We start from the raw sequence: 18532 nt of genomic DNA, 5'->3' as shown, positions 1-18532 counted from the left end.
CCATGCTTCTTTGTTAACAAAAGGCTCACATTCAGTAAAATATTGAGCCTGTCCAAAACAAGTGTTAGTACAACTCACTTTGGTTATCAGTGAAACCAGAGACATTCTGCAAAATGTCCCACTATTTAGAAGATGTATTAGTGATGGAATTTAGTGAAAGTTAGTGCCGCTGTTATTGTAGGGACCATAAAAAAGGGGCTAGTAATTCCCTCACTGTTATTACCGGCCCACCTGTAAGGAGGGCCTTAAAGAGAAGCTTCCTAATATTTCTCTAAATTGATCATTTTGCCACTTACTGGAATTGCAAGTTGCTGCTAGCTTTCTAATAACTTTCAGACAAAGAGCCTCATTCAGATTTGGGTAGCTGTGGCATGTCAAACATTAAGTGCTGGATGTCATGTCCACTGTATTAAGAATGTATAGATTGTTCCTTTGAACGGCTATCATGGTGGCCAAAAAAGACTTTGCAGCTGCCTGGAAGGGCTCTACATCTCCATTCATTGCGAAATGGCGTAAAGGAGCAGACTGGTGTGCCATCCATGACACATCAGTGTACGAGGCAAGGTGCTGCCCAGCCAAAGATGAACCCATATGGGGTAAATCGTTGGGCTTGGTGAGCTGATGATGCACTGGCAAAGGTCAGGGGTCCTGGAGGTGTCATATAGGATCAATCCGAGTACATGATTTGCGGGTAAAATCTGGGAAAGTGATTGTCTGCATTGTATGTCACAGTGATGCATTGTTCTACGTTGTTGCTCACAAAAAAACAAAAAAAGAGTGGATAGATGTCGGTGACACTCTAAATAGGGTAGACAGGACATCTACCATTTTTTGGTGGATGTCCCACTCTGCCCAACTTTAAACGGGCCTAAGTCACAATATTATGCTGCACCACACTTGTCAGTTATCAGTATGTGATGATCCATGCATACCAAATCATAGTTTAATATTTGTTGTTTTTTTTGTCAAAGGATGAACATCCTGATGTGCCTGAAACCGCTGTTATTGGCTTCCCACATGATATAAAAGGGGAAGGTAAGAATTGGACATTATACTGAATACCAAAGGGGAGTCTGCCCAGAATGTCAGCAGTCTCGAATCGCCCGAACATTCTTGAAAGAACCATTGAAAAAATGTTTAGATTATAATTGAAAAAAGATGAGTTTTTTTTCAAGAAATTTGCATTATAGCGTCTAGGTATGTTATACCTATTTATGATTTTTAATTGTATGCAATTATTTATAGTGCAGACTGTCTGACAGTAAATAACAGAAAATCATTATAAGCAACTGTTAGCCACATTTTTATGACTGGACCTCATACAACATACAAATAGGAGTTTAGCACATACAAACTAAAACTGTTTTGGTGAGGCTCATAAAGGAATTGTAGAATTGAAAAAATAGACAGGATAGTAAATATATGAAGAGCCAGTTCTGAGACCGGTACATACGTTCACAGGAGATGTGAACCAAGAATCCACCAAATACTATTCATTACCAAATCTTTAATCCCTTCTGAAAAGAGGTGAAAATGGGTAGCTGTGTTATCTCTGGGAAAAGAGATTTCCAGACATTAGAGGCAGAAGCTAAAGAAAAACTGCTGGTGTATTCCTTGCTTTCTAAAGCTGCTGGTTTGAAGCTGGTTAGATCTTTACTGTGCAGTGCACATTCTCCCCCATCATAGTTTGATTTGGCATTTGGGATTTCAATGTTTGAAGGGTTTCCACAGTCCAATCTTAAAAGTACAAACATTTGAATCACAGATTTGACATGCAGCATAGAGAGACAATGTTTCATGATTTGCGCAGGTAGAGGTGGAATTGTGTTCCTTTGGACACGGTTTTTAATCAGTGGGCCAACATACAGCTGCCATTGACAAGTAAACCAAATAAGTTTGCATTCTTGATAAAAGTGGGGGAAACTCCTTAATTGATGAGATAGTCTACCATTTTTGGATATCGGAGAGAGGAAGTAGAGGAGAGAAGAAGAAACTTTGTTTAGTTGCAATTGAACTTAAGATGTAGTTGTGGAGTCCAGAACTTTCTTTTCTCCAGAGCCTGGCCCATTCAATAGATGTGCTATTTGGATATTAGTTTGACATGCAGCTGACAGTGGTCAGCATATTGGTGCACTGACAAACACCCAAGGTGTTTGTCAGTTCTCTTCGTGGCTCCACGTATAGAGGCATAGGCTCAGATTGGACCTTGAGGGACCCTGTAAGGTATAAATGTGGTATAAGTATGGAGATCATGTAGAGCCATCCATTTTGATAAACTGGGATTTACTTTCTTAACTCTGCACTTATTTTGATGTGTGTAACAGGACTTCATGGGCCACAGTATTGAAGACCACAGGCAAATTGAATAAGCAGGTAGTAAGCAGGCCTCACTTTTATCAAGGAGATCCAGAGCATGAATTGTAGAATGATGTATCATGTGCTACACCCTTATGCAGTGCCACTGTCAGAAACCTGACTGATGATCAGCTAGAGAGTAATTATCCTTGAAGAAATTGTTCAATCTTCTCTCTTCAGACACAACACATGGTAAATGCTGGTTTATGCTTCTTGACTTTCCACTGAGGCAAGGTGAGCTCTGGTTATGGCTCTCTGGTTCTCAGACCGGAGTGTTTGGAGAACTCCACGCTTGTCACAGGACGGCAGCATATGTTTTCGACTCCTTGGGAATAGCGCATGTTGAGTGCTTCATCTTTGGCTGTACCGGCGTGTGCAGAGGCGCTTCACCTTTGGCTGTGGTGGCACGTGCCTCCAATGTTTGGTGCTTCCTTGACAGCTGCACTCTCCAATGGGAAAGGGACGCCACAGCAATGGGAGGAGCCCCGGCCTTGTGGTCTAGACAGTGGTCCAGCGCTGCATACACCCTCCAGCAAGGTTTGCACTCCACTCTGCCCTCCCGCTTTCAGTGGAAGACAAGCGCCGTACTCCTCCCCCCCAGCTCAACCAACCGGATCCCACAAACTCAGTCGGAGTCCGTTGCCAAGCTCCAGAGTCAGTTGGGGGGGGGGGGGGCACTGACAGCTCGACCCTTGAGGCACCGGGAGTGGTGGGAGCCCAGAGGAGGAATGTGTTGCACTCCTCCAGATGAGGATTTTGTCACTTTGCTTTTCCACCCGACCCGAGCAGTCTTGGAGGTTGCACAGCGCCTCACTCCAATAAGTGCTTTATCGATCCGGCCCATGGCTGCAGCGGTGTACAATTAATAAACTACTCTGGGCCTGAGCGGTCACAACATAAGTATGCGGCGCACCAAGCTGTTGGGGAGACATACAACAGCATTGTGCTTTCAGCGGGTAACCAGGAGAGACCGCAGGAGGTCACCCACAATTCGACCATAATCCCTGTAACATCCGCCGTTGCCCGGCACGCTCACGGGCAGCTGCATGTGGCAAACCTGCACACAGGGATTCACAGTCTGTGTGCCCCCACTGGGTTTTTGGCCATACCTTGGGACACTGGGACTGCTGTGATTCTCTGGGGTAAATCCTCCACAGAGAACTGGCTTTTCCTCATGTAAGAACCTGCCTAATTACTGCATTCTCCCTAGTAGGTGCATAGGAGGTTCTGTGCCCTCCCACTGAATCTAAATCCCCCTTTGCCACCAGGTGCTCTAAAAGTACAGTAACTCTTCTAATAGAAGGGCAGGCATCCTGAGATTGTGAGGGCTTCTTGTTACGAATGGGCTGGCGATATTTGCTGATTATTGTAGTTACAATGATTATAGGTGATTTATGTGCTTGTTCTTATGATCACTATTGCATTTATGCCCTGATGTTCCAATGTATGTCGTTTTGATCCTTGCACTGTCAGAATAACTAGTATTTCGTCAGGATTTGCATAATATGCGCAGAATTAATGATTCATGTTGTTTTGGTCTCTATGTTACGTATAATATGCTATATATTTTTATATGATCCTGTGTGGAGTCTCTTTTGTAATGTATTCATTGTGTTACTCTGTGAGTGTGTTGCGCAAACGCTTTACACATTGCCTCTGATGATAAGCCTGACTGCTCTGTGCCAAGCTTTCAGTGGGTGAGCTCAGGTTTTCTTTAGTGTGTAACTTACTGGCTCTGACTAGAACTGTGTGTTCTGCCTGGCTTGGGTGCATGCATTCCCTAGCCAACCAGATACCCCATTTCTAACAGAAAGTTTATTTGAATTGAAAACCTCCAAAAGGGTTGGGTATCCTTAGGCTTACAACCACCAATCAGGCTCTACCAAAAATCTTTTCATAGGTATTTCTTCCCCTTTCCCTGAGCAAGCTTAGAAGCTGCTCGGCCACTCACATCCTTATCCCTGTGTTGAAAAATCACGGCCATCCTAAGTTTTCTGTTGGCTTGACTACAAGCCAAGTCAAAGCAGCCAAGCAAATCTAGATCAGAAGTCCGGATTGTGCATAAAGGCAACTTCCCCATCTGATTGCAAAGTTTTACAAAGGTGTTAATAACATCCCTTTATATATGCTTCAGAGATGAGCACCGGTATGCACAATCCACATTATACCCTAGTAATTTGGGTAATACTTTAGGGGTCCTCTGTGCAAACCCCAACCCAATATCCTTGGTAGTGAGCTGTGAAACACCCCGTAAAACGTTATGCATTTTGGCCTTAGGAATGTTTAATGTGACTACCAAGGGATTATGGTCACTAAATACACTCATTTTTGTACCACGATCCAGTACATAACAAACCACATTCCTGGAGGCAAAAAAATAAAATAATCGAGCAGTAGCCTCTACCAAAAAAGTAGGTACTGACTACGATAAGTTCCTACAATTTTATTTACATTTCATAGGTCATAGACAACCAAATATTTAAAAAGGGTGTCGCCTCTCTGGTCAGAGGTGCCGGTGAATGCATGCGTTTCTACAAGCACAAATGGGTTTGCATTCAGAGACCTACAGGGAACTCAGTTTGCCCTGAGAATCTTTGACTTAGGTTTGATATTGTCAGGACTTATTTTCACCCCAGCTCGATTCAAAAGCAGCTCTGATTGATCTGGCGCTGGTGAATTGCAAAGGCAACGTTCCCAGCAGGAATGCAATCAGCTTTGAAAATCTTAGTGATAAATACCTTATAGTGGTTCATAAAAACAAAAAAAAGGGTGTTGTAACGATAAGGGCTCTAAATCTATGAAACCATTTACAAAGCATGTTATACTCTGTGTCTACACCAAACAAAAAAATAAATTAACAAATAAAATTATCACAGAATGGTTTTAACTTTTCAGAGGGTGCATGTAGTGAAGCCATTTTAAAGATAGTGATAAACAAAACATATTTTACTGTCTGCCGACCCCAAACTGAGAAATTATTAAATCATATTACCACAGAATTGCACTGACTTTTAATAGAACAGATTGTGCCTCTAGTGAAGTCATTCGAGAGAGTTGTTTTCATAGGTACACTGCTAGTTGTTTTTCTACCTTGAGGAAGAGAACTCCTAGGTAGCAAGTGGAAGAGTAAATAAAATGTTTTAGAACAATTCGACATCTTGCAAGGACATCTCTCTAAAGCTCTTATTTACTATTCTGTGTGCCAGGAAAACACTCCATAAGCCAGTTTGCAGCAGGGCATTTGTGAGCCATAAAAGTCTTAATTAGGTTTTGGAACAGTAATTCTGAGGGGAAAAAATGTTGGTAACATGGGCCCCTCTGACAACTCAGTTGTTGTGAAACAACACTAATGCTGATCTAATTTACATAACAGTGGGTTCCATTTACAGTATCCTTTCCTGTAATTGATGCTTTATTAGTGTTTTCGAAATTTGTCTTTCGAGCTGCTGAAAAGTAAAATAACATAGTTACAGATCTGACAAAGCAATACGTTGCTAAAAATTGGAGGTAGGGGGAGAGAAGGAAACCAGGATTTCTAAGGAGAATGAGATTTCTAAAAGAACTAAGGGCCTGATTATGATGTTGGTCGGAGTTGCCTATGGGAGCTTGTGCCGTGTTTGGGGACATAGAGAAATGGGAGTTACTGTGAATCCTTGCACCATGTAGCTGGCACCTCGCTGTGCTTGCCACATGGTGCAGGGATTTACAGGGGGCACCATAGGTGCCCCCGGCCAACAATCATAGGCCGCAGGGAGTGGGGGCCCTCCTAGGGGCCCCCAACATCACTTTCCATGTCTGAAAGGCAGAGATGGAAACCTGTCTGAACCCAACATCATAATCCCAACAGCGGAAATGCCGTCTGTGAGAGATTATGATCGGTTTCCAAATGGCCAACGGGCTTTTTGAGCCTGTTGGAAGCCAATTGGATTGACTGCCCGTTTTAAATTCCAACCTCCTTCTATGTAATAAGGTGGCTTGAGATTAACTCATGGATGCCAGTCGGAGGCTTTCTGACCGACATCCAAATGAGGCCCTTAATGTATACTTCACAAGTGCATTTCGGTTGAATCTGTCACAAGAACCACAAAGTTAAAAAACAGGCTTGGGCGAAATTTACGATATGCCTGTGTAATTTAGTGAATTTTGCATTGCCTTTGTTATGCAATAGTATCACAATTACAAGATTACATCACATCGGTGTTTCCAGCAAAATATTAGCGCAGGAGCACGAGAAAGCACACATATACTAGAACACAAGCAACTTTTGTTCTCGCCCCTGAGTTTTGGTTGTTTTTCTTTTCTCGTAATATGCATCGGCATGTTTAAAACAGACACAAGGTTTTTCTCATTTTGCTGAACTTCATCTAATCAAGCAAAAGCAAATTATGTATATTTCACAAACCCTGAATTATAACCAGTTTTGCACTGCAGAAAAGTTAAGAGAAATTGTAAACATAATTGATTATTCTGCCGTGGACATTTATGACAGACTAGCAGCCCGTCCCGACGTTGTCCAGGTATGAAATAGAATGTGTGTAATGTGTGTATTTGGCAAGGGCAATTTATTTTAAAATCTTGCGGTAGACAACATTTTTTGTTTCATTAGAATAGGGACGGAGAAGGGCCAGCTGCAGCCCTGGTTGATGTTAGCAGGCGCGTGTAATTGGTGTAGTGATCCGCCGCCTGAGCCCGGCTACAGCCCTGGTTGATGTTAGCAGGCGCGTGTAATGTCGTTGAATGAAAGAGTTATCAGCCGCGGGTAAATCCGTTTAATGGGAGGGTTCAGTGACAGCGAGTAGGAGAGGCTGCAGTAATTGTCCCCGCAGACACGCTCATTTGCGTGTTCCCCCGCTTGAGGCCTAGATGCAGGCCTGTTTGATGTTAGCAGGCGCGTGTTTCCCCGCTTGAGGCCCAGCTGCAGCCCTGGTTGATGTTATCAGGCGTGTGTAATTAGTGTACTGATCCGCCGCCTGAGCCCGGCTAGAGCCCTGGTTGATGGTAGCAGGCGCGTCTAATTTAGTTGAATGAGAGAGTTCAGGCCTCCAGCTGAACGTGTTTGTCATGCCCCCAGCACACGCCACAGCAGACGATCTTCTGATTAATGTACGACCCACATGGCATGAAGGGCGGAACGTAGCACCCGCCCCCAGCGTTTCTCACGCCCCCAGCGTGCCCCTTGATGCGGCGCAATTGCGTTTACATGGCATGAAAGCCGGACACACACCCCCAGCATTTCTCACGCCCCCAGCGTGCCCCTTGATGCTGCGCAGTAACGTAATTGGCGCTTGTATGTACAACTCACATGGCATGAAGGGCGGACACACGCCCCCAGCGTTTGTCACGCCCCCAGCACACGCCCACAGCCCACGATGTGATGGCCGTACCACACACCCCCAGCGTTAGTCGCGCCCCCCAGCCCACGCCCACAGCACAATGCAGACACGCCCACAAGGGATTACTTTGCAGGCACGGTTCTTTTACCTTTTGTATATGGTGTCCCACAGTACAATTGAATGTCTTGCACTGTATGATAGTGATGAACACCACTGTTTCTTGAAAAGTTAATAAAAACAATGTAAACATTTTTTTTTTAAATGTTTATGGTGGCCGTCTGCATAACCTATGTCCTTCTGCTGCAACTGCCCTTTCCAACACTGTATTGGGTGTTGTGATTGGTGCTGTGGTTACTGAGATTACCCGCCTCAAAGGTTTGGGCTCTCTCTTTATAATATTAGTATGGATGATGGACTGGAAACATATAACGGCTATGGGAATTTGAAAAAAAAAATCACCCATACACGAGATGGCTATTACAAAGATAGGGTGGGCTTAGGCACCTTTTTGGCTTAAAAGTCACAATTGATAGGGTAGTGAGGCAGATGTGAAGAGAGGGAACAGTTAAAATGTTGTAAACCGAGGATGTTCTGGACGGCCTAATGCTTCTCAGGGGAGTGTCTAGTAGAGTGGTATTACCAATTAGGATGCTCTAATTCTCTCTGGACCATTCTGAGATATGGATTCTTTTTGCCTTTTGAACTCCTGTTGCCAGTCAAAGCCAGTGTAATAACTAAGGCCTCTCATCTAGGCCACCTGTTCAGAGACTTTCCAAACGTTCTATTCCTGGAAGCTTGGAAATGAGGGTAATTGTCAACCTGATATGTTATGAAATGCTTTCGGATCCCTGTTTATTTTCAGTAGTAAACTCAAATGTAAGCACATTCAAGTACTTCCTCTTTATGGGGTTCCACATTTGGGCCTCACAAAGTAATTTGATGAAATCTATATGCTTCCATCAAACTTTTGGTGTTCATAGTTGTGACTGAGTATGAATTCAATTTCGATATGGAGGTTAGCTCAGGCAGCTAACAATTCAAAGGGGGCTCTTTTGGAAGTTCAATGCATTACATTTCAAGGGCTACAACTCTTTTCTCACAGCTGTAGATTGTGTCAAAATCAGGTTGATTGTTGTCACTAATGGCTTTGTGCCTTTGATTTAGTCCCCGGATAGTTGAGATTCCTCTCTATTCTCAGCTCATTCTCGTGCTCAGATATATCTTCTCGTCAATAATTAATATCCATTGGTGGTCTTAGGAGAGGTTCTTTGATTGTGTATGAGTTGCAAGATGGGTTCCTTTCTCTGAAATAACATCCTCAGACAAATTGGCATCTCTTAGGAACCCTTGCATATTGGACCTCAGTGGATTTCCATTATTGCCTGGGGTACCTATCATAGAGTCTGAGATTCAAAGGACTAAGGACATACTTTACAGTTGGGAGTTAATGGAAAATCCTATCATTATGGTGGAAATGCTAGACAGAAATCTTCTGGTGGAATTTCATCCACAATATTACTCCTTTAGTGTAGGGAATTATATTTCTTTATACTCTTTTAGTACAGCACTACTCCATAAATCAAAACAGTACCACTACAACCAAATGTCAAATTGGGCCCTAAAGTAATTTAGCAGTGATGATCCTTATCCTCATTACACTTAAGCATCACAGTTGCTTCCATCACCTGTACATGACACATAAAGGTTTATGAAATGCTCACTTAATTTTACTTGTTAATAGTATATTAGTTAGAAGTAATAGGAACGCCAAGTGGTAATTGAACTGAATTTGCCACAAATATCTTCAGTTATGTTTAGTTTAAATTTCTTAGAACATCCTTCGGTCCTCGTTCAGTACATAATGGTTCTGTTTGAGCAGGCGTAAAGTCAATGAAAATTTGACTTCACCACTCAGAATGCAACAACTTTGATAAGCTAAGTAATAGAAGCATTCTAGTGGTTCACGAAAATATTGCAGTGGCTCCTCCCCCCCTCCGTGATGGCGGTTTCGCAGATCAGGTGTGGAAAGCGTTGAAGCCAGGCGTAGCAGTTGAATCTCCCTGCGCTCTCTGGACGTCTATGAACTGGTTGTGAAGCAGAGCAGCTTCAGTTTCCGGCTGCTCGCGGGGTTTTCGTGTGCCGTTTTCCACCTGTTTATGGCGCTGGTCCTGACAGCAGTAAAAGTTAAACTTAGCCATTGGATATTTTCCTAGGAGGCCTGGGTCACGTTGCATCAGGCGGCTCCCCTTAGACCTGGAACAATCGGCAAAATCTCTTCTGCTGGTCAGCTGCTGCAGAGGCTCCGGGGGGTGCTGCTGCAGAGGCTCCGGTTTGGTGGAAATCGAAGAGAATGGTGTGGCCTCAAAGTGCAGCTGCTGTTTAAAAAGTGAAAACGCTGGGTGAGCTGGAAGTCTGCTAAAAGCTGGCTAATAAAAAAGTCAGGAGGAGAGTGGCAGGAGGGGAGACGCTTCGCCAGTGTCTGGGCGTGTGTTGGAGGCTTTGTGAACTACCTGCCCCAGGAGCCATCGGGGGAAGTCAGCACCAGCGCCAGCCTCAGCCCTCCCTTTCCGCCCGCAGCACTTGAAATCACCTCGCGCCTCCCGCTCCGCGGGAAACGCTTCGCTAGTGTCTGGGCGTGTGTTGGGGGCTTTGTGAACTACCTGCCCCAGGAGCCATCGGGGGAAGTCAGCACCAGCGCCAGCCTCAGCCCTCCCTTTCCGCCCGCAGCACTTGAAATCACCTCGCGCCTCCCGCTCCGCGGGAAACGCTTCGCTAGTGTCTGGGCGTGTGTTGGGGGCTTTGTGAACTACCTGCCCCAGGAGCCATCGGGGGAAGTCAGCACCAGCGCCAGCCTCAGCCCTCACTTTCCGCCCACAGCGTGTTAAAAGTAGCACGTCAGACGTGCGCGGACGTGCGCCCGGCTAAGCCCGGGGAAAGGGCGGGCCGTCTGTGGCCGTCAGAGGCCAAAAGAGGCCAGACCGGGCCACGGCATTAACATTTGACTGACAAAACTAAGTAAGACTTTGGCACCAATTTTGGGTAGTGATTTGAAATCTATATCTTGTCCATATTGTGTTGGGTGGTGGCTACTGTATGTTTAGTGACCTCTACGCATGCTGCTTTTTATGTAGGGGTTTTCTAATTGTTTATTATTCTAGACAGTACCTTGTGTTTCGTGAATTTAGGCAAAAATGAATAAACCAAAGTAAGGCAAAGGGAAAGGGGTAGTAGGTACCCTGGATACTTTCCTAGTAAAAGCTACATCTGTAATAATAAACGAAATCAAGTTAACTGAACGCAGGCTGTCACTTGATTCGCAATTGCACCAGAATCGCCATGTTACCACCAGTACTACCAGCACAAACTTATAGGAGGGACAGGTGGAAAGAGGTCCAGAATTTAATGAGCGCCCCTTACCGCTGCCAGAGTCTCCCCGTATTCAAGAGATTCTGGACTCCCCGATTGTAAGAAACAAATCTACTGTAACAACAAGAGCACAAAAAACTAAACAGAAAAGTGGAAGTAGCCCTGCTGTTCTGGGTAAAAAACAAAGGGACAGATAACTAAGAGACCTCGTAAACAATACATATCTAAACCCCCAGTAAAGAAGGGCACACAAGAGAACACTGAGTCAACACCAGATTTAATTACTGAGAACCACGATTCTTCATTGATGAATATAACACTTACACAGATTGCACCTACTATGCACCAGAGTATGGAGGAACATTTTTGGTCCAAGTTGGAAGTATTGATGAATGCCCATTTGCAACCTATTTTAACCAAATTAGTTGATATCGAAAACCGGTTATCATGTTTAGAGAGTCAACAATTAAACACTAGTGCACTACAAACTGAATCGAGGTCCGGGCCAAATATGCAAATGGGTAAAAATAGAAGTGGGGAAACTGCCACATTGGATTGCTCGGGGCAAAGTATGATACAGTTTGGAATGCTTAAGGGCCATAAAAGTATAAACCCCACGATTAAGGATAAATTACCGGGGGCAGGAAACACCCAAAATGAAGGTAGACCAGAAAAGATCCCTGTTACGGAACGTTCCCCACGCCATTTGCATGTAGACAGTCCAGACTCAATCCTAAACTTGCCACCCCAAACTACACCTCATATTGTTGTCTTAGTAAATGTATACCCATTAACAACAGGGGAAGGGGAAGACTGGTCGTCCTTGAGAAATAAATCATTGCATCTTATAAATGCCAAGACAGGAATAAATTGTAACGTCTTGTTCTCTGAACTTATGATGACTCGAAGGGTCAGATGGGTTGGACCAAGTGAGAAATCATTAGAGGGGGACTGTATAGTTCTAACCTTTAGGACCCCAGGGCTGGTGAGAGCAATAATTGATAGGATGTCCTATCAAATTATGGAGAAATCAAAAGTCATGATCCCACCATTGGGATTATTTTATCGCCCTCCCACATGGCAACCTAATCCAACAAGAACAGAATGCCAAAATAAAGCAAATCAGCAACCACACTGTCCACCATAGTATCACGCAAATCGTTTTGGCCCTCTGAGTACCTTAGCTGAGGTCGATTGAATGCAAACAGGGACCCCTAGGAGAAATTATGCTAAAGACATGACTGCACCTTTATTACATCATGAGGATATTAATGAGCTTACACTATGTACTGACCCCCCTGGGGGAAGATGGAGATTCCCAGCTGACCTGCAATAAAGACAACATGCGGTACTGATAGTAGATCGTGAGGATAACCAGGCCATGAAAGATGTTGGCCAAATGGGGGAAGGGTTTAGCATAAGTAAACAAAGTAAACATCCAGAAATAATAAATAACCAATATGATAGATGCACTTTCCATCTAATCTCGTGTAATGTGGCAGGCATCTCATGACGATTGCGGGATGAGGTGTGGATGAAATATATTAAAACTTTTGACATTATCTGCCTCCAAGAAACCTGGAGCAAAACCGATCCAAATTTGGATGGATACTGTTCATTTGCTGTTCATGCTGAACCTTCACTGGCAGGGAGGGCAAAAGGTGGCCTAATGACCTCTATCTCGGTCAAACATAATTAATTGAAAACACACAAAATAGTGGCCTTCCTATGGTATCAATTGATTCTGATTGCAAATTTGCTTCCTGTCCCTCTGCTTCTTATCAACTGGTATTACAACATTTTTGACACTCCTACTACATCTGTTATTGACGGTTTACAGGTTGAAATAGCCAACGTGACCGAAAGCTTTTCACCCCTGTGTACCATGTGGCTAGGGGACTTTAATTGCACTACATGCCATCAAAGTGGGACCAAGGCTTGTGGCTTACTTGATATAAATGAGAAACCACCTGCACATTTTAAGCATACCACACAGGGAGATGCATTGAATAATATTATTGTGGTAAACGATTTCTGCATGCTAGATATGATTTTAGAATAGAAATAAATCCTGCTAGTGACCACAATCCTCTTGCCCTAATGTTGAGTGCTGTTGTTGATAGGAAACAGTTCTCTGAACAACCGATGAAATATAGCCACAATTATGGTCTTAGGTTAAAGTGGGATAGGGTTAATTCCCTAAAATTGGAGGAAACTATTTTTAGATCTAATCGCTCACAAGTGGATACCTGCCTAACGAGTAACTGTGAGCCTGAATTGATAGTTCAGAATTTTGAAGTTCTTTGCGAGAGTGTGGCCACATACCTTTTTAAACCTGTTGGGAAGGGCGATACCCGGGAGTATAAATGATTTGATGCTGAATGCTCCGGAGCACAAACGTTATTGAAGAAGGTGCTACATGGAGTTCCTCGGGATAAGGAAATGGTGAAAAAGGAAAGGAGAAACTATAAAGAAACCATTGATAAAAGGAAATTGGAATTGAAAAAGCAAGCCTGGGATGACCTTGAGAAAGACTCCGATTTGAGGGACAGTAGGTTATTTTGGGAGGTAATAAATCGCCCCTTCCTTTGTAACGAAAATAGAAGTATGATTGTCCATATAACCGGGGAGACCCATTACTCTAGGATCTTTAACCCAAAAGGTGCCACTTTGACAAATGGAGGTGAGGATGAAATTGACTTTAATATTGAAACTGCACAACAACTTAGTCTCTCACGTTCTCTGGGTTAAGTGGAGGAGGCACTGAGAAAAGGTATTCCACTCAAGGCCCCTGGTCCCGATGCTGTACCACTGGATCTTTTTAAAAATAATTTTGATGTATGGGTACCCCTGTTGCTTAATGTCTTCAAAGCAATTATTGGTGGGCGCATCCTGTTATCTTTGAAAGAGGCAGTAGTTGTGCCAATTTTAAAAAAAGGTGAAAAAAGCGACCCTTGCTGTTACAGGCCAATTTCCTTAATAGACGCCTCTTGCAAGCTAATGGGGAGAGTAATATTGGCCCGTCTGGAGACATGGGCAAACTCCTCTGGTCTTATTGTGGACTCACAGTATGGGTTTAGAAAGGGTAGGGGGACTACTGAGCAATGTCTCAATTTGGCCCTGATCATGGGTAAGTACATGAAGGCCAGGGGTGTTTCTATACACCTGGCCTTCATGGACTTATCCAGTGCCTTCGACACTGTGTGTAGGGGGAAACTATGGTTACTAATGGAGTCTATGGGGTTTGAGGAACCTTTGGTCACCCTACTGTGCAGACTACATGCTGCTACTTCTGTGGCCATTCGATATGGCCCTGGGGGCGAAAAGACAGGGCTTATTCCATCAACCGAAGGTGTCCGCCAGGGCTGTATTGTAGCCCCTTTTCTGTTTTTAGTTTACACAAATGGTCTAAAAAAAATTTTATTGGAAAAAGGTTCAGACTTTCCCAAAATAAATGGCAAACAAATACCTTTATTGTCCTATGACGATGATACTGTGTTAATGACTTTAACTGCAAATAGTATGCAAACATGCTTGAATGCTTTTAATGAATTTATACTGGGTTTAGACCTCAAGGTTAATTTTACAAAATCTTTCGCAATGGTTTGTGGTCCAAGTGGGGCAAAAACCCGTAGATTTGTTGTAGATAATTTGATCATTGAAAAAGTCCCAAATTTTAATTATTTGAGAAATCTTTTTAATAAAACCCTGAGTTGGGATCCTTTAATGACAACACGAGTACAAAAGACCACGAGATCAATAGAGGCCCTTTTTCGCTTCACAAGTAAATTAGGCCAAAAACCAATTTCTGTATTGAAGACACTGTATAAATCCAAATGCTTGCCTGTTGCGACCTATGGAGTGGGGGTATGGGGATATCATAAATGCGCACAATTACAAGTTATGGAGAACAAGTTTTTAAAACGTCTTTTATCAGTTCCGAATAGTTCTCCTAATACGTTTTGTCATTCCGAGTTTGGTTTAGATTTCGTGAGTGACCATATCCATGTGTCCCCACTGCTCCTATGGGGAAAAATTTGGTCCTCAGAGGACTTGCAGCTTTCAAAAGAAATCCTAAAAGACTGTGTAAATTTGGACCATGCCATGCAGATCCCATGGTTATGTTATGTGAAGGAAACCTTTTATAAAATTGGCAATGGAAATTGTTATGATAACCCAGATTCTATCAAATTAGATACAAAGATGGTGATTAAGAAGGCATACCGTAATATCTTGGGTTCGTCAAAAAATGATGAACAACCACTACACCAGGCAGTTATTTCACAGCACCAATTTTACTTATCGTTTACTACACACACGCAATGGCGTTTTTATTTGACTAGATTTCGGCTAAAGGCACTGCACTTTTTAGTTGCTTTTCCGAAGCAAGGAGGTTGGTGTGAGAGGCTACCTCCCTGCCCATGCGATAATGAAGCCCAACAATGCACTTTGCACTTTGTGCTCTTGCACCCTTTATAAAACTCCAAGAGATTGATTTATTAAACCCATCCTAAGGGAAATCAGACCATGTAATTTTAAAGAAGGTTTTGAGCACTTAAGATCATTACAAAGTGCTGTTATATGTAGCGCCATGCTTAGTTTCATTAGACTGGCACTTTTAATCAGGAATCGTTATTGATAGTATGTTTCCCGTTTTGATATTCTGTGTTTTTAACTGGAAGCTATTGAAATTCATGGAATTGATAATTTATATGAATACATTTAGTCAAATTGCACCAAGTTTTGGCAGCTACCCTACAAAAATTAAGTGGGTTGGTGTGAGAGGCTAACCCTCCTATACATGTGATTCTGTAGTTTGATAATGCACAGTATATATTACATTGGTTTGTTTAGTCCACAAAATATGCAACTTAAGTTTGTAAAATTAAGTTGGTTGGTGTGAGAGGCTATCCAACTTATATATGCGATATTGTGATTTAAAAATGCACAGTGCACTTTATACTTGCTAGTTTATGTCCTAAAGAAGTTTTTAGATGTTTCTGTTAGTATGTACCCTGTTTTGATTCTTTGTGTTTTTTAGTGAAAGCCACTGAAATTCATGGAACTGATAATTCATATGATTACATTTAGTTAAATTGCACTAAGGTTAGGCTGCGGCCTTACAAACATAAGTGGGATAGAGAGAGGCTAACCCACCTATACATGTGATGTTGTAGTTTGATAATGTACAGAACACTTTACATTTGTTTGTTTGGCTTTCAAGGATATAACCAAAGTTTGTAAAATTAAGTTGGTTGGTGTGAGAGGCTAACCAACTTATATATGCAATATTGTAGTCTGAAATTGCACAGTACACTTTATATTTGTTAGAATATGTCTAAAAGAAGTTTTTTAGATATTCCCGGGGGTATATCCGATCTTGAAGATGTTGGAATTCTGGAGTAATAGACTATTATAAATAGTTTCCTCTTTTTTTTTTTTTTTAACGTCATTTTTATCTTTAGACCTATTGGAATGATTTTTAAGAATGTTTTATAAGGAATATAATGTTTATTGATAATGTGCCTTTGATACTCTGTGTTTTGCGTGTTTGAATCTTTGGATATGAAATATCATTTGTGAATTTGTATGTTTAAAATGTATACTTTTATGATTCTTTTCGAATCGAATAAAGTTATTTATGATGATGATGATGAAATTCCTTAGAACATCCTTCGGTCCTCGTTCAGTACATAATGGTTCTGTTTGAGCAGGCGTAAAGTCAATGAAAATTTGACTTCACTACTCAGAATGCAACAACTTTGATAAGCTGAGTAATAGAAGCATTCTAGTGGTTCACGAAAACAAAACAAGTACTGGCAAAGCCAATAGGTCTCAGCTCTCAAAGGCCAAGCTATTTGACTTTGCCATGCATCATAATACATGAGCATTCATAGCCAGCAATTTCGTGAAGCATCTGGGTTTAAGCGATCTGACACATGCAGGTTATTATTTTACTATTCTAACATGGTGGACACTCATTTTCAAACAGTAAATTAAAAGTAGAAAAAAAGAGAAAAAAGGTGCAACAAGTGGGGGGCCAGTAGAACTGTGCAGCTGCCAGACCCTGGAAAGAAAATGCAGGTTAGGGAGCACTGTAGAGCATTGAGGAATGGAGTACAAATAGAGCATGTGAGGGGGCAGAGGAATAACGAAAGAAAAGAGCAAGGAAATACATGCACTTATGTAAAGTGCTGATTCCAAGGTAAGTCAGTAGGGGAAGGATACTCCTTATTCATCCAGAACACTGTAAGACTAAAATGCTCCTTGTTTGAACAAATTCAAAAATAGGGAGAATAGGGAAGATAGCCATTACATCAAGAGCAGACCATAAGATACTCAACACTTCAAGAGGCTAACCCAAAGCCCACTCTAAGTATACCATCTGTAATAGGGAAAAATGGGTAAATACAAGGGCTTAAAAACTATAAAGTAATTTACAAAGCATGTCTTACTGTCGGTCTAAACCCAACTGACAAATTGTGAAGCCAATTATCACAGAATTCTATTGACCTGTAATAGAGCAGATTGTGTGTGTTTATAGTAAAAACATTTTCAAGAGGTTTTCCAATGTTCACCTTCTTGTATTTTATACGTTGTGTAACATCCCTGATCAGTTACTTCGAGATATAAAGTTGAATAGTATATGTAATTGTAAAGGGGAGTCAGTAATAGGCTGGGAACGTTGTTTAGGTAAAGCGGGTTTTATTTTCATATACAATTTCTTTTGACCGAATGTCAGTCTTTCTTTGGCAAACTCGGCTGGATCCGTGGTGCCTCTTTGGATATACGTCCCTTATGAATCTGTTTCACCCTATGTTTGGGCTCCTCGGGTTGTTGGAAGGTGAAAGACTCTCGTGGTGACCGGAAAGGGAAAAACAAATAAGGACCAATTAAAATGCTGTCCTCGCTCTGCTGTAATCCCGAGGGGACCGGGGTAGTGAAGGGACACCTCAGTTGTGACGCTTTACCGTTGCCGTGGTGGTGAAGGTGAGGGAAAATAGGGAACGGGAAGGTGAGGGACAATGTGGAACGAGAAACAGGGAAGAGAGTGCACTTGCTAACGCAGGACTATACTCCGACATCCCACCCAACTTGCAAACTTCTCCCGTACCTGTCTTAGCCACACTCCTCCCTCGGGAGTGTGGCACGGCGCAGTGCGGTTCCGTTGGCCTCCTGGCTCGTCTACTTCGCCTTGCGGCACGTCTGCTTCTCCTCCTTGCTCGTCGTCCTCGTTTCCTCGCACACTCCAGCTCTTCTCCTCGTACTCTCCCGATCTCCGCTCCTCTTCCTCCGTGATGTCACACGCCAACCCTGGGATATCCGTGTGCTTAACCAATGCCCCGAAGCTGACGTCACGGTGGGAGGGGACTTCCTTGGATTCATACGACCAGTTAAAGGCGCCGTGCATATTTCTTCCTGATGCCGATTGCCATGGAACCTGTTTGTCCTGCGGGGAAGGAGGAAGGGAATCCGAG

At 42.8% G+C, this 18532-nt stretch overlaps 1 protein-coding gene across 1 annotated transcript in view; it reads left to right on the top strand.

The window, feature by feature from the left end:
* Positions 1-18532, top strand: part of ACSS1 (acyl-CoA synthetase short chain family member 1) — a 1294163-nt gene that overhangs the window by 1051416 nt on the left and 224215 nt on the right. Inside the window, exon 12 of the mRNA XM_078649067.1 lies at positions 972-1035. Within this exon, the coding sequence (XP_078505193.1) occupies positions 972-1035 (64 nt within the window). The remainder of the gene's footprint in view (positions 1-971; positions 1036-18532) is intronic.

The sequence above is a fragment of the Lissotriton helveticus genome, chromosome 6, assembly GCF_964261635.1.
Source record: "Lissotriton helveticus chromosome 6, aLisHel1.1, whole genome shotgun sequence".
NCBI classification, from domain to species: domain Eukaryota; kingdom Metazoa; phylum Chordata; class Amphibia; order Caudata; family Salamandridae; genus Lissotriton; species Lissotriton helveticus.
Note: the sequence above shows the minus strand (reverse complement) of the source record. Positions and strands in the feature narration are given on the sequence as shown.